Source organism: Diuraphis noxia, unplaced genomic scaffold (assembly GCF_037042655.1).
Source record: "Diuraphis noxia isolate RWA-SAM2 unplaced genomic scaffold, SU_Dnox_SAM2 contig0001, whole genome shotgun sequence".
In the NCBI taxonomy this organism is placed as follows: domain Eukaryota; kingdom Metazoa; phylum Arthropoda; class Insecta; order Hemiptera; family Aphididae; genus Diuraphis; species Diuraphis noxia.
In genome coordinates, this window is record NW_028301711.1 from 40359719 (window position 1) to 40378732 (window position 19014).

At 30.2% G+C, this 19014-nt stretch overlaps 1 protein-coding gene across 6 annotated transcripts in view; it reads left to right on the plus strand.

Moving 5' to 3' along the window:
- Positions 1–19014, plus strand: part of shep (RNA binding motif single stranded interacting protein alan shepard) — a 130491-nt gene that overhangs the window by 55146 nt on the left and 56331 nt on the right. For all 6 annotated transcript variants that reach the window (XM_089218563.1, XM_015524293.2, XM_015524297.2 and 3 more), the window contains one exon: positions 17733–18011. In XM_089218563.1, the coding sequence (XP_089074689.1) occupies positions 17733–18011 (279 nt within the window). The remainder of the gene's footprint in view (positions 1–17732; positions 18012–19014) is intronic.

Below are 19014 nucleotides of genomic sequence, written 5' to 3' on the forward strand. Positions count from 1 at the left end.
ATAATAAAAGTTATATCAATCAATACAGCGGCATAACTATAAATATGTGTGTGTAGAAAGAACGAGAAAAAAAGAGAGCGAGTTATGAATTTGAAATATTATACATTAATTGATATTTTGGATGAAAAGGTTCGGACAAGAGTAAAAGTATGTATTCATTTCGTTTTTATACAGAAGTCCTATACAGTGAGCATAATATTATGGTTTTTTCTATAATTCCAAAGTTAGTGTGTCCTGATTATGTATATGCACGTAGTACCTATATATTATTATACGAGTACATTGGTGTATATCTTGAAAGCCTTCTCGGTAAAGCCATACAAGGAAACGGATGAATAAAAACTCGTATATAATCGATTCATTTCACGTAATTCTAAACTGCTATCTGCTGTGAACAGTGTGAGTTCAAGTTGAATTTTGAATTATAGAGATAAAATCCTATTGTAATTATGAAACTTTATTTTTCTTGCCTACATACTACATACATAGCATAGTCATTTTTCTACACTCGCAATAAGAATAAGGGTTCTAGCTATAATACGTATACATATGGCATTTGTTACAAGAGGTTTTAGGACCTAGGTATTTAAACGTAACATGAACAGCAAATGTTAAAAAAAATAAAAATTAATACGTACTTATATGTATTATTTTTAAACTTTATCATATACCTATCTGATGTATTATTTTTTACACATTTATAAAGTTATGTTTATTTTAAATAACATGAAATTGATAAATTCTTATTAATTATCATTTATTATAGGTACCTTTATTTAAAGGAAATATTATGTAAATATTTACAAATTATATCGTAATTTTAAATTGATCTAAGTATACATATAACATTTACATTATCATGGTTAATGATTTATTAACTTATATATTATAAAACATGAATAATATTTTTTTACTATAAATATTTACTAATAAATTACGCTACTATATATTATTATTGAATATTTTAATTTTTAATGGAGTGTTGATGTTCAGAATGATACGTATTGAAATTGTGCAATCAACTATTTATTTCGTTTTCTTCAATTTAATAAGTCAAATATATATAGCTACGCGTTTTCAATAAATTCTGAGTGGCCGTTTTAATTTATTTCTCAAAAGCATTAAGATGTAATGGTTAAAAAAATTCAATTCAAAAAATCTTGCATACCTGTATTCATGAGATTTATTTAAGCCACTTGTATATACTATTTATTTATTTACTCGTCTAATGTCTTATACTTTACTCCGTGGAATTGATAATTTAATCATGTTGTTGTTCAAATGGTGTAAGTTTATTTTTACGACTGTTTTACATTTTTCCTTTAGCAATTTAAAAACACATATATAATTTTATAACATACACATTTAAATTATATTGTTTTTCTGATATAATTTTTTTAAAAAAGAATCCACGCGTTTGCGTTTCATGATTAAATGAAAAAAAACAGTTTCTGAAACCAAAACACTTAAATAATTTATACACTTCGATAAAATAATGTAGGTATCGCACTTGCGTTATAAGTTATAGATAATGTAGATGATTTATTTTTGTATAGCGTTTGACGATTTACAAAATATATGTCGAAACTGAAACATCTGTTTATGCTCATAGACGAACGATATTTTAAGTAATAACATAATTTGACTTGACTACTTTTTGATATTGATCATAATTTTTTTGTTTTCGTCCTTTCAAAACATGATGATCAAAACTTTATAGATAAAAACAAGCTGTCGAAAAGTTTTTTAAATTTTAATACCTATTGCCACGATGTATTAAATTTTATTCATGAATGTGGTCCAATTGTTTTATTCGTGCATACAATTTGTACGCGGCTACATGCGAGATTAGTCGTGCTTGCGATTTTTGAAATGTTCTATAATATTGTGTGCTTCCGCGTGATTGAACTCGAGTGTTTCCGTAGTGCGTGTAAATTTTAATATTCGAAAAACAGACCTTATTTTTAAATAGAAAATATATATAGTCGTCAGAGATTAATTATTTATACATGTTAATTCCTCGCAGTGGAAGTGTCAACAATTATTGAGTACGCTATAATATTATTCGCCACTATTGATTGTGCTATACGTTTGGGGTGCGAGTGGAGAGAATTTGAATAATTCGTTCGTTCAATTTTACAGTTGATTGAGTTTTCATCGGCCGTATATGATCGGTGAAAAATTGTCCCGCGGCAACGGTGGAGGACGGAATCGATAATGCAATATCAATAATAAACTGTGATAATCATCTGTATAGGTGCATTTAGCTAGAATAACCGTTATTTATTATACTACTATATTATAGTTATAGTAATAGTATTATGCATGTGACAATTAGCTCGGTAGTTCGAAGTTCCAAACAATATCCGCTTACGGATTTTCGAATGAGGGTGGAACGAGTTTAGCTATCGTAAAACATATTATTACACTAAATACGGTTTATATATATCATAATATGCACACGTATACGGATTGTCCGCTTCTTGTCACGCGTGCACAAAACACATATTACCTACAATAATAGGTATAGGTACACTGCTGCTTTAATTTTTTATCAAAACGTCAGTGTGTATAGGTATACCTACGTAAACTTACGTTTCTATCATTTCTAAGTGCGTTATATTATTCTAACGATTGTATGGAAGTGTAGTTCCTACTCGTGTCGTCGGTTAGGTGGGATGGGATGGGAAAGGGGTCACTTATCTACACGGTGGGTGGTGGTCAGCTTATGCAAATGCGTTTCATATCAATCGCAACGTGTTGTGTGCAGCAGTACTGCAGTTATTGTACCATTGCGAGACGTCTTATCTTACGAAAGGCGATAAACACGCCACACATTCGTCGGGACTACAACTGCTGTATATTACCTGACTATAAATCATAATATATAATTAAATTTATGTACCGCGGTGATTTATTGGGAAGTACAAACTGCCTATTATCTATGTTTTCGCATTTTTGCGACATTTTTAAACTGAAAAAAATATTATTATTCTGGCGCACGCTTATACGATATTATTTAATATTTATTATGTATACAATATATATATATATATATATATATATATATATATATATATATATATATATATATATATATATATATTATTATGTATACAATATATATATATATATATCTTATGTAACGAATTGTTAAAAGACAATCAATTATTAGTAGTAGCTATATCTTATTTGGTAGAAACCTTAAGACCGCGATGTTAAATTATTGACTTCGAAAAAAAAAATTCTATCAGCTCAATTCGTGCATAAAAATGATCGAATTTATAAGTTTACCTTTCAACACTAAAATTTCGACATTTTCTAGAATTTCACGTATTTCGAAATAATAACTTCTTAATTCCAATTCGTATATATTATGGTAGGTACCTATAGGTACTATATGTTCAATGTTAAATTACAATTCCATGTCTGCAGAGATGCCGTATATACAGTATAATAAATCATGGTATGTTCCTACAATTGTATACTTAATGTCCTTTTGATATTGTCTTAAAATACGTTTAGCAAATTAACATCGCATAAAAGAAACGATACACATTACATTATGGCATAATATTATAAAGTAGCTTAGTTTGTGCTCGTATATACGTCTCTAGATGTACTCAGAACCTAATAGGGAGGAAAAATACTTAACGACACTAGTACACTACCCGTAAAACTCGAGTACCTTCATTCACGATAAATGCTTTTAAGTTAAACATATATGCTTATATACAAGCAAAATGACGCACTACTGTCTTGTGGATGTATATATATAATATAATAAATAATATAATATAATTTCACAGTAGTGTTTGTTTAATATACTTAAACAATATACATTTAAATTTCAAGTAAACTGTAGCAGATTATACCATTATAACAGTGTGCACAGCGGTGGCTGCAGTTCAGTTGACTATTATTATTATAAATACAGTGGATGGTTGGTCGTGTGAGGTGGTATTATCTCTCTCCCTCTCTCTCTCTCTCTTTCAACTCAATTGGGAGGCATATCGATTTGTCAGTTATAACAATAATATTATATTATATACACTGTAGAAGCATGCATGGTGTAGATATAATATACATACATGTATATATTATATATGCACATACGATTGGAGTCCACGGGGTGTAATTGCCGCCGCGTATATTTTATAGGGAGACTACAACGACTTCGAGTCCTATATATTGAGAAAAAAAAATTAATTTCTTTTTGCGCATTTGTGTCGAGCTACGCGGCAGTTAATACCGCAAGTAGCTTTCATAAATCGTACCGTATAAGTCGAACTATAGGTATAATCTTTGTTATCATCGTTAGGTACTATTTTATTAGATCATCGCGCCGTTTCGGATTAATAGTTTGTACCCTTTTGAATCATATTTAATAGGTATGATTACATACTATACTTATAGATTTTTAGTATGGTATTGTTTTAAACGCCTTTAACACACTTAATTGATTTCCAATATCTGCAGATCGACTAAATCCGCGAGAGAAGAGTATAAAAAATCACTGTAATATGTATGCAAACTGCACAAATCTACAACGATGCGACTTATCTGCAGCTGATAACGGTCGTGTATCGTGGTGATAATAATATTATAATATTATAATACAATGATATGCCAGCTTGCCGTTTATATGTTTGATTTCTTTTCTTTTTTACGGCGTCAGACTATACGCGTGCGCGTGGGTCAAAGATTAACGACGAGACCGCTCGCCTCCGCTATTACAATATTATTATTATTATTATTATTATCATCATCATCATAATAATATTTATAAATATATAAATACCTACGCGAAGTTTTATAGCCAACATTTTACCTTGTTGCAAGGTCGCCGCCGCCACCGCAACCGATGCGTTTCGTGCAATGTGCGCGCGAGCTATTGCAAGGTCTCTCTCGAGCAGCATAATAATTAATAACATAATATTATATATTGTACTCATCGGCGGCGATTCTTGGCCCCCGCCGTTTCCGCTCCTGCAGTCCGCGGACGTGCATTTTTTTTTTTACTCGACTTACGGTTCTCTGGGGCGTGTAGGTATAGGTAGTACGACATGCAGGTATACGTGTTTCCGCTTACTCTGCGGTGCATATCCACGGTCGGGCGTCTCGACTTCCGTCCACGTGAATCTGCAGTTCGTTGCACAGAACTGTCCATGTCCTGCACCACGTCCATAGGTGTATAAGTACATAGTCGGTTCTTTGATCTGACAGACCGTGTGGCGGGAACAGTTGTGCAAACGCAATTATTATTATAAGCCTGAAAATATATGGTTTTCCGTCACTGCATTATTATAATATTATATGTTAAGTAGTCTGCTACTAGTCCTTGCGATCCCCTAACCCGTAATGGCGAAACGGTAAGTATAACAGTTGTGATATATTAAAATATTAACAATTAAAGTATTAAATTCAATTTTCGTAATTTTTTTTATCGATTTCCATTTTAAATACACGTCTTAATGTTAATGCAATGTATAATATTGATCTAGTGTGTGGAACATAATATAAGTATAGGCGTATTTAGGAGGGTCTTGGGGGTTTGGGGGCTTAACCTTCCAGTGTGAATATTAGCCCCCTAGAATGTCTTCTTTTCATTTAGTTTATAGTGTTTATTTTTATTATTATTAATTGTTTTCCAACCTCTGCAACCCCCTATATATTTGATCACCCTACGCATATATGATAATATAGTTGTATGCTAAGCTATAATTGTAGTGTATTATAATATTATTATATTAATGAGTATACATTGATATTGTTAAATGGGATTTGTTTGCCATGTTAATGATTAGATGGTGAATATGTTAAGTTATATGTGTTTGGTACCTTTGTACATTATGCATAATATATTAATTACTGCAGTCATGCTTGGCAATAGAGTGACAAATTCATGATAAAATATTGCACAGATATTTAGGGGGGAGGAAGCTCATACCCCTTTCAGATTCCCGCCTCTTATACACAATAATGGTCTGAAACTAAATGTATATGTATAATACGGAATTCGGGAATTTTAAGGATAATTGTTAATTGTTCGGGCATGTAGTCGACAGGATTACCATATAAATGTGAATATTAAAACCCGTTGCTAGGTACCTAAGCGTCCGTGCTGTTATAACGACCTCAATGTTCGAAAAGTTATAGGGTATCCGAATCCGAATCTTAATCTTAATCACTTCAGCCGCTGTGTCTATAGTTGGAGGAAAATCTGCAGAAGAACACGTATAAAGTAAACGAATCCCTGTACCTCTGCAGCAGTATTTTCTCTTCTAGCCATAATAATATTATAATATTAAGGAGTATTTGCTGGGATGATATTATATTATACTATTATGCTGACCGTATCCTCATGCATTACTATATCGTATAATAAAATAAAATATCAAACATCATTTTTTAGAGTCGTAGATTTTTCCCGATTAAATATTATATTCAAAGCATACAATCGTGTACATTATTTTCTTATTTTTATTTTACATGGCACGACGTTTGTGTGTATATACATTTTATATTGATTTATAGCCATTGTACAATGTACACACACACACACACACACACACACACACACACACACACACACAGATATATATTAATATAAACATTGTTTGAAACATTTTTATACTGAATGGCTCACATTTGATGATACCGTTTTTGTATGTCCTTAGTATTTTTTTATAAAATGATTTTCAATGGACTTTTCTTCTTTTTTATATTTCGCTTAGTTATTTGTCTGTCGGATTAATTTTCCTTTGGCCCGTTTTCGTGGGACCATTTTCTCATCCGTCAGATTAATTTTCTTTGGTTGTTTTTTTCCAGGACTGAATTTTTTCCGTTAGGTCATTATTACCGATTACCCCACAGCCGTAGTCATGTCGAATTCGAATTTAATTTCCCTGTCACGGTATAGTCATCGTTAATAACACACACACACACGCGCGCGCGCGCGCGAGTATGCAATATAAGTCAGTCGGCACATATTATATCATATATTATGTACGGCACATAACAAAGTGCGAACAAGTAGAGTCCGGAATATATTTCAGTGACGGTATCGGACAAACGAGCATTGTAGCGACTCGTCCAAAAACGTTTATCACTTCGTCGCACATATAAAACATAAAAATCATATTATAACTACACCGTCGTTGTCGCCTATTTGGCACCAGCTCGACCACACGAACCGCGAGCTATACATACAGTACAATGTTCCATCGTTTATTTCTTTCAATATCGTTCACCATTAAATTCAACGCCACTGCAGTAATATTATCATTATTATTATTGTGCGTGTGTATATTTATTACTTTTATAGTATATACTATATAGTATATATGTATACCATAGTTATATATTATGTATACATATTACATAGTATTATAATAATAATGTATAAGCTTATTCTCAGAGAATGATATCAACCGGTCAGTAAGAATATATTATATAAGCGTATAATATATATTATAAGAAATTTATTGTTATAAAAATATTAAATTTACCCTTAAAAGATGGATGTGAATATATTATTATTATTATTATTATTGTTAAAAACATCATCATTGTCCGTGTATCGATTACTCGATGAAATTCTGTAGTTGTTGTCATTATGTTGTATTTGTATAGGAAGCGCACAACAATGCCGTTGATGTCGTCTCTGCCGCGCGCACTCTGCACCCTCTTAAAATGTTATATAGATAAAATCGTATTACGATCAAATATTATGACGTGAGTCTCGCCGTGATTTTACAATCGTGTAGTACATTCTAGACATGTTTTTGGCATTCGATAAAATATGTTACGTTTCAAATTACGGAAGTATAATAATATTATTGTGGCATAAAGTGGTTGAATATTGTATTTATTTGCCTTGCGTCGTTATTTATCCGTATCGAAACTATATTGCTTTAGGAGGCGTGTGCAGTTCAATTGAAAACTCAATTATTTTTGTGAAATTCCATCGTATGAATTGTCGCTTGCAACTATTATATGATATAAAAATCGTTTTTTTTATTATTCTTTTTTTTTGGTGGCTACTCCGTTACATATTTTTAAATTTTCTATCAATATGGTTAATCTTGGCATTGCGATGCATTTTAGTAATAATATCTATGAGATAGATTAATGTGGGCACAGTATATGCAGGTTTTTTTTACTAAAGAGTAAGGATATTTCACTTCTATGCTTAAAGTAGTATGTTGACGTTTGATAAATAAATAACGTTATATTATATATATATATATATGTAGGTTAAATATGAGAGATTTTGATAGATATTTTATGATATCCAAGTTTGAATCAGGTGAGATAGTTGTAATTGAAAATAACGGTGTCGCGTCAAAATGTCGCGGTAAAAATGTCGTGTTAAAAAGATCGCAGCAAAAACGCCGCGATAAAAATGTCGCCAAAACAAAAATGTCGCAGGTAGTAATATATCGCCGTAGTCGCCGATGTGGCTCACAGTTCCGGTTTTCATTCGGTCGTAGGTATGATTAGATTAGATTAAAGTAACATAGGTAATAAAACGAAAATAAAGTTCAGTATACATATTATTGTGTAATCTGCAACCGTAACAGAAACTCTATAATATAATATAATCTGTACATTATGGCATTTGAGTATATAATAAACCAAAAAAATGGAAAATTACTGAATTTTAATTCTTTTTTATACAAGAAAGAAAGAGAAAACGAAAATAAAATTATTTGGAAGTGCGTAGAGTATAATTCAAAGAAATGTCGCGGTCGATTACATTTATCTGGACTAAGTGTAGTTCATACTACTGAACATAACCATGTGGCCGATATTGCAAAAGTTGAAGCTAAAGAAGCAATGGCAAGACTTAAAAATATTGCAAAAACTACTCAACTTAGTACCCATTCTGTATTAGGAACACTGACATTACAGGTATATAGTTTATAAACATAGTATAAAATTATAATAATAATAATAATAATAATATATAATAATATAATAATATAATATAATATATAAAATCAGTAATCAGTTTGTAATCTGTGTTCGTTTTACGTATAATAGGTATTGTGTATTGTGTAGTACTACTCTGTAGTCTATAAAATCAATTTTTGGCAACATATTTTTGCATATAAATCCGAACCCTAATTATAATATATTAGTATTATATTAATCATATTTTTGACATCGCGATATTTTTGTATTCGCGACATTTTAACCGCGACATTTTTATAGCGACATTTTTACAGCGACAAAATTACCGCGACATTATGACGTGTATCCGAAAATAACATAATTTATTGAACATTATTGTAGTTACCCATATCCATTACATCAACTGCAGTTTTGATATTTTCCATGGTTCTATTCTAGACGCAAAGAATGTATCCGGCAAGTATTAAGAGTGTAAGATAGGAAAGTTGGTTCTCGCTACCTTAGGTGGAATCATATTGCTATCATGCGAGTATGCTACGCTTGGTCCACATTTTTCATGTTTTTCAAACCGTTATCTTCAATAATTTCTTAAAAATAATAATATTTAAAGTTTGAAAATCAATTGAATATATTAAAATAAAATGCATTTGTAATTTAGTTAAGGAAATAAAATAAAATTAATGACCCTAAAAACCGGGAAACAATACAGACATACAGTTAGAATACGCCTGTGCAGGGACCTGCAGACGTTCTATGGCTAATAAGTAAGAACCATCGGGGGACGAAAAATCCTATTTTAATATACTTTTCCGGAAACGAAACGTCCTTGATTTACCTAGGTAATTGAACTTTTGTTTTATTTCGTGTCGAATAATAATAGTAATATGCGTATTATCTATCTACCTATACGGATTTAGTTAGCAGTCCGAGTCGGTATCGTACATTAATACGTATAGGTACCTACATAATATGTTTGTTTAAATCGCCATTATCCGACTGTATATACAATTATATTATAATAACTTCGGCCGTTATAGTAGCAGTATAATAAAAGTTATATAGATATAATATATCGTATATTATTATGATAATGTTTTGAGTCGGGTGTAATACAAAATCGGTGGCGGCGGTGGCACGCTAATGTTCGATATCACATTTCACGTCCTAAATACGTTCTTATCTTCAGTCCGTCGTGTGTGTAATGTTAAAATGATGTTATATTAATGGTGTGTATAAATGTTCATGTCATGAGTGTGTGCGAGACTGGTTGAGACAAAAAAAAAAAAAAAAAAATGATGGTATGTATTCACAGTGGCATTCTGGCCCTGTCCGGGCTACGCCCTCGTCGATTTCGTTCTTATCTAAAAAAAAAAAAAAAAAAACATAACTCTAACAATGTATGTATAGTATTTTATGTTAGTGTAATAAAATTTTATTATAATCTCCTACCCGTCGCCGGATAATACGGAATTGGTAGGTCCCTTTTAATCCTCATTGTGATTCCTTCAGTGAATTTCCGCTAACGCTACTAGAATGGTCGCGCGTTTTGATAGTCATTAATTTTTTTTTTTCTTGTCGTCATCTTATATATATGTATATATTTAGTATTATTAAATTTTATCCTTCAGACTACAGTTACGTGACGACCCGTTCCTTTGGTGAGTTCTTTTTATTATCATATTATTATTATTACGAATAAGTCGGTCTTTGAGCGAGCTATGAAGTAAAGGTTATTTCTGTATACTGTACACTGTATACGTGCATTTTTTAATATTTTTGTTGAATATCTTTGCGGTGATAATAAGATTCTATAATGACTATAGTACGTGGATTATAAACACTCAGTGTATTTATTATAATATTATATTTCACCGCGAGTCATTACGCGCCACCGTTTTATTTTTTGTTCCTATTATATATTTTTCATTATTATTATTATTTTTTGTTAACATCGTTTTTTTAGTTTTTATATTTTCAAAAAATTGAAATCATGACCGAACCGCGATCGCTGAACACGACCACAAAATCGTCACCGGCTATACAGTTGCGGATATAACGTCAAAAATATTATATTATATAGGTAGAAACAGGTACGGTGACCAGACGTATTTTTTATTTCATTGTACTATAGTGACCTTAATGTTATGTGCATGGAATCGCACAATTTTTATTTTTATTTTTATTTTTTTGTTTTTTTTTTGTTTTTTTAAGAATATCACACGCTAATATTATTTTTCATGATTTAATCATTAATTTATATTTTATATTCTGATCCTTAAAAGGCATTTAATCATAATATAATATTAGTTTAGTACTTTGTATTAGGTGAATTTCAGTGTAAATTATTCATATATATATATATATATATATGCGATACACAATTTATGATTAAAAGTGTACTTTTTTAGATTGTTGTATCCAGTTAAGTCACCACGCACGACGTACGTATAATAGTACATATTGGTATTATACCGTCAAAACGTTGGTTGCAATAATAATATATAGTATTTGTAATGACGTATTGCAGCGCGATGAGCATAATATTATTCAGCATTCGCATATTTTTAAAGTGCAAACCGCGTGAGTCATTGTAGTTACGTGCATACCTATATATATATAATATATACCTCCGTAGTTGTATCTACCCATATGTACCTATCTATTATACAGCACATTCGAGTATTCAAAATGTGTGCGCGCGCGCTTATTACTGCAATAATTATATTGTACCTCTCTATTAATATTATATACATAGCTTAATAACAATATACCGTACAACGTTGTACTGCTGCATCAGCGCTAAACTGCAGAAGTGCAGACGCGCGCGGCGGAAGGGAATATCTCGTACGTGCGATATTGTATATTTTTTATCATCGTTTGTACATTTTTTTCCCGCAGTCCGGAACCGCGCGTGTGCGTATCCGGTTGAACTCTGATTTGTATTAAATATATTTCCATAATAATATAATATTATATTATATTATTATACTTATTTATATAATACAACTGCCATTATAGTTTTTTTCTTGTATTCGCGTATAATATATCCGCTCGGCGGTAAAAGACTGCCCCGGCTATTCAAATAATATATTTTGAATAATATAATATATTATTTTTTGCGGTGAAATTTGCGGCAGTGATACTGCAATACATATGTGTACGAGTATGTGCGCGCATTTTTATTATATATACGAGAAATGAATAAAGGCGGATTAGATTATTATTTCTTTTATTCTTGTTTGACCGTTTACGTTCAAAACTAGATACATATTATAAAAAGATGTACAGTAGGTACTCGTATAAGATCGTATGGTTTTAGCTATAGCGAAATATATATATTGTTGCAGCTGCAATGTTTATAATATAACTCATCATAAGGCAGTCTCGCCCCGTCCCTCTTGAGCCTTGCACGTCGGAATAATAATAAGTGTTAATTACACTAATGAGAATACTAAAAAGAAATTGTTATTTAACGGTGTTGGCGTTTATATCTACTCCATATAATACGGGTACCAGCCATAGTCCAGTTAATACCCATCGTAATAGTAATATATTAACTTAATTATTTTCGTTCCTAGTTGAGCTGATGGATTTAATAATAATATAATAACTGTCTTGAAAGCTGAAGATAAATTAGTTTAATTTATTCACATTATATATTTATAACATCGGAATACTGTGGAAAACGTCTGCATGTTTGCTCTAGTATATTGTTTTCAGTACCTATATAATATTATACGTGGATATACTGACTTACTGTATAATACGTTAGCATATAATATGCTAATTTTTAACGACACAGTTGTTCAAATATAATATTACAAGTAACTACCTACACCACACACAGAGCTTGAAACTAGAGTTTGTCAATAATTATTATCGTGGACATGGCGTATGTTTATTGAAAAAATTATACCTATACAATGGGTTTTAAAACGAATAGTTGTACCTGCCTACCTAATGTATACCTACCTACCTATATATATACACTGCAAAGAGCGGATTTACAAAAATTCGTCCAATATTTACAATTTTTGTTATTCATCTATATTGGCATCTATATGATTACGATTGTACACTATATTTATTACTTAACTAATCAATTAAACATAAAAAAAATGTAGGCGCGGTTCATTGGCGTTTTTTTTTTTTTTTACTCATAGCTTATCGTGGTAAATATCGCAAGTCGTATCTGTTCGAACATCGAAAATCGATTATCGATGTTTGTTCTTAATACAATATGTTATACTTTATACCCATCTGCAGTACAGCACACGGACAATAATGCAATATAGATGTAAAGCACTGTGTATTAGATTATCTGTAAAATAATACACAGTTAACCTTCGCTTGTGCTTTATGCCTTTATATTCAGATTATCACGATGTTATAGCAAACTAAACAAACTATACGTAAAACCCTTGCACCTATAATCTCGGTGCGTCTGTTATCTATATAATATAGCTCTTTCTCGGTTGATATTCATTGTCGATAACGTCGCGTGACATGGTTGTCGGAAACCTGCAAAGGACGTCCATCGAATATGGTTGTAAATATGTCAAATATGCGTCAGGAGTCTTCTTTGTAACGTTGACACACAATATTGTATTTTGCATTATTATTGTAGTAATAACACATTTATATTGTATATATTATAGAGTTATATACCCCTGTGGTTAATAACATTTTTTTTCAAACCCTCTTATTATTATTATAATAGATAGTGCTCTAGCTATTTTCTATATATAGTACAATCGTCTATAACGAAATCGATTTCAGCTTCTCACCCAAGTATATGGTTTGAAAGACATTTTATGTTACATCGACCAACCACGACTTAGAAAGAATAAACTTTTGGTGGTTAGAAACTGAAAAGATTTGGCGAATGCGTTAAATAATGAGTTGTGTAACTTGTGAGTTGTGGGTTATTGACTTTGTGAACGCGTGTTCAGAGGAAGTTATTGTCACACGTTTACACCGAAACAGATTTAATACGTTGTCTCATAAAATTTAAATGTATTTATATACATATATATTGGAGCGCTATAGTTGCAGAGTTAACTGTATATCCTTGGTATCGGAATAAAAGGCGTTTGTTTGTTTCCTTTAAAGGTCTGGAACATCTGGCATAAAATATTTTAAAAACGCTGAGATTTCTTACATTTTATGTAGGCCATTTTATTTGATCATACTGTACAAAAACACGTGTGTTCAAAATCCCTATTGATATAAAAAATGTGATTTCCTATAATAATAATATCATTTCATGATTGTTCTGAAACGAATATTGTTCTGGTAGGTATAAACAAATCTGTATAACTAAATAATTGTAATTTTTCTATTTATTTGATTGTTGTACAATAAACGATGGGAGCCAGGGGGTAAGCAATGGTAACCACAGCCCCCTCCCTGGTTCTCGATAGCACGAAAAAAAAGGTATAAACAAATTTATATAGTATGCAATATTTAATAGTTTTGTTAGAATTTCAAAAAAATATATTAGTGTAAATACCTATAATAATAGCACAAACTGTCGGGAATTTCTTTTAATTCAACATTAGTATATGTACAACTGAACAGGTTACGCCTTTTTAATAATATTTAAATGCAAACTACGCGCATAATATATTTTGATGACATTTCATGACGTCTACTCAATGACCCACATTCGCACAAACCATATACATATACGTATACTTACAGTATTGTTACCATAACCGTAGAGCGTATTAACAAAAACCGTTCAAAAACAACTATCTACCTACTATTATAAGTCCATATACATATATAACTTCTAAAAACGCTACAAATTGTCATTTTCGTCATAATGACGTGACACGGCGAATCCTACGTTTGGTTTCCAAGTCATCCAATTAAAAAAATGTTTAATTCTATTTTGTTCTTTCATAAACGTAATAGGTAAATGAGTATGTATATATAAGTATATTATATTTAAATTTAAATAGTGTCACGTTTGTCTTCAAGACTTACAAAATACATTTTGTTTATATATGTTCATTATACATACATACAGAATACATGTACTGCTGTACAAATATATATATATATATATATATATATATATATATATATATATTATATATAGACATGTATTATGCACAAACAAAAAGAAAATTAATTATTTTTTTCAATTTCTCTGCCGAACGGTTTTAAATTGTTATTTGTTAGATTCATTTTTTAAGCTTAAATTTTACATATCTTTTCTTGGTAGAAGTTGCAGAATAATTTATTCGAGTAAGCTGCTTGGTATAACCACTATAACCTATAAGATATTGAATTTCTAGTGTAGGCTTAAAATATTTGTTAAATTATATTATTGAATTGTCCACCCTAATGTTCCAGATGTTGTTTAAATTACACCTATCTTAAGTACTGGGTTCCAACTTGCATAGAAAAATAGTCCTATAACTTGCATTTTCGTAATTATATATTATTATAGTAATTATATATAATAGTCCTATGCTTTTATTGATAAAGCATTGGTATTTCGGCAAACTCCGACCAACGTCTGTGCGTATCACGAATTTATAGCTATAATGTGATTACTTTAATTTGTTTAATTTAAGATAGCATATGGGTCATAAGGACATTGAAATATTAAATTAAAAGCAATTATTGTTGTATTTGTATTTCCAATAAGTATTCTTGTTTACCACAGAAAAAACGATAAATTACGAAATTATGATATAAAAGGAGTATCAATTAAAAATGTATTATTTTTTGTAACATTTAATAATATAAAATATAAATGGTTTAAAATATTATCGCTTTCTTTTTTCTACATTTATATATGCTATATGGCATTTTATATATGCAAATAATAAATTAAAAATTGATTATTCAGTACATCATAATATATTAATATGGATTTATGTAATGATAATATAATGTTATATTCAAAAATGTTCAAATACATCAATTTAAAAATAATAATAATACATTAAATATACTTATTCTATTCTATTCTATTTTATACGTTTCTAATTGTGGTTTCTTTAATTAACAGATATCATCGATTTACATAATTATTTTTGCCCACCAAAATATTACAGATTATTATTTATAATTATTCAAATGCTCTAGGGAAATTTTTTTCAATTTTTAATAGAATTATTATAAATATAAATGTTGACTGTTGGTTGTGAATTTTATAAATTCTTCTTCGTTGTAATCTTAAAAATTCATCCTCATCTTTATGCTAGGACATATAATATATATAAGTTATTTTTTTATCTTAATAAACATAATATTATGTAGGTATAATGATTTTTTAATATTTATTTCATTTCTTCTCTATTATTATATCCACAATTTTTCAGAAACGTGTATTTATTATGGCTATCTGAGCGTTGTGCAATTTTATGTAGGTACCTATATTGTACCTATTTAGTGAACTTCAGAACAACAGATGCATTATTACATTGAATACAAAAATAATTTTACTATTTACCATAAAATATGTATTCGCTAATTTATTAGTATTCAAAGTTATATTCATAGAATTAATTATAAGATTTCTTGTGATTGTTAATAGGACTTGTACAATTTTTTATTTGAGATCTTCTGGAAAGCATATCTATTTTGAATGCATAAAATAACTTGTCATCAAAAGTTTGTATCAATGTTATATCAAGTGTTGTACGAATACGAAAACAATTATTCTGAACATTACAATTGATACTATCATAACATTATTTCATTCATAAAACTAGTGAAATACTTTATTATGTTTATACTATGAAAATAAATTTTAATAATACTACAAGGTATCATGAAATATTGGCCTTATGATTAAATACCTAAACGAATATTCAATTGATTTATTATGCTAAGTTCATTATTATACCGGAATATTCAACACTACCTCCAAGACGTTTCCCAATACAACGTCCTGATTATCCCTAGAAAAAGGATTTAAAAGCTTTTACTGTGCACATATATTAATGGAGCTGTGGCTGTAACGTTTCTCGTTATTATAATGGCAAGTCAACAGTGACTCAATTATAGAATAAACTTCGCATTTATAGAATAAATAATAAATAAAATACATTTGTATATAATAAATTTCAGTTTCTCGTGTTGAAAATAAGTAAATACAAATTACAAATACACGATCAGTGGAGCACCCTTTTATAAATGCACAATAATATTTTTATAACATCGTCATATTATACCTATATACGTACATTCCTGAGAAATACTTATTGTTATTTGTGTTTTCATGTTTGACGATTGAAACAGTTATTTCGCATTGAAAAAAAAATGTGTGTGTAATAGATACTAGGTACCTAACCTAACCTATATATACCTATATATGGGTATATATAATAACTACGTTCGTTTACACAATCTTTTAATATTATATTTTTCACAAAAAAGATCATTTTTTTAAACATTCCACTATCTCTGTCAGGAGTTGAAACAATATATACATATATTTATATAATTAAAAAAAATTGTTCTGGGGAAGTTTCCATGTCCGGAAATCGCGCGTATCCTAATGTCATCGACCTTGATCACAGGCCGGAAGTATATATATATGATATATATACTCTATGCCGCGGTCGTGTGTGTGTTTTGTTGTGTGCCTGGTTTATCGCAAGAACAATATTTGTTTGCATTTATTTAAAATGATCCATTGTAATGACATATTATCATACATTTGTACTTTTTATACTCTGACGAATGCTATAAAAAAAAAAAGACGTGCATGATAATTGTCGTAAATTAATAATAATTTTATGAAAATATTAGTAGTAAATAATAATAATGTTTTATTTTATATTTTTTAGCGTGCGCAGTTGGGTTGCGGTTACAACACGACTGGTGGTAACCAAGGTTTGAACAACCCGAATTTTGGTGGAAAATCGGGCACGGTACCTGGCCATCACAGTGGCCCGCCCGGTATGACCGGCAACTATGCTAGTGGCGCCCCTACACAGTATCATCACAGAGCGACGGCCGGTTGGAATTCAGCGCCCTTACCTGCACAACAGTATCGATACGGAACCGGTCCAGTAACGCAGACCACCATGTCACCGTACACGTCTTACAACCCCAATCCAACTACCGTGAGTATTTTTTGGCTTGTAATATTTTTAAGTTTTTTTAAATTTTATCGAACGTAAAACAGTTTCATACAAGCTCTGATAACTGTAATCATGTACCTATATACGTGCAGACTAGATATTTTGTACTAGGTATTAAAAAAAAATTTCGTACGACTTTGCTGGTATGATATTAACGATTTTTTCGGTTTTGGTTTTATATGCTCGTTTGGTGTTGGTATAGTTGTAAATACTCATGAGTCGCCATTAAATATCTATATTACAATAAAGTCTGCAGGTTGTTATAATAACATATTTTTTTATTATGCAACTTGCTTAAACATATTCACGTTTGAAGTTGAACTAGATGACTTTAATTGTACATTTTTACGCTCTTCTGGTTTTATAAAATGTCCTTAGCATACTCAGACTTTTATGTTAATCGTTTATTGATTAGAATAATACATATAAGACATAGGTACGCAATATGCATTTATATGTACTGGTCTCGCGCTTATTGTTGAACGGCTTATCTAAAGAGAAGATTGTCTTTAAATTGAGTATAACTAATTCTGACATTAAAAATATGTTATCAGTTACCGCCTACTTCAGTTATAATTTATAGTTATTAATACCCAAGGACAAGTCCAGTGTTAATAAAAATTGAAACCAAGCTAATAAGTAACAATACATTATAAGAATTTCACGATTTGAATGGCATTAAATGTTGAGGTTGGTTAGTGTCAGTAACATTTTTATTTTCATCACTTTTATTAAAATAAATATTTCACAGTTCCCTAAATATTCTAATACATTATATGTGACATTGATATATATTAATTATCGTACAGATAAATACTATAAATAGGCCTCTTCTTGTATATAAATTCGAGTAGAAAAAAAGAATTAAAAATCATTTTAAATATTTTATGTCAATCACACTATTTTGTTACGTTATAACTGCAGTCAAATATTTCTTTCTTCAACAAATGTCTTCAACGATTCTATATCTACTATCAAATAATAC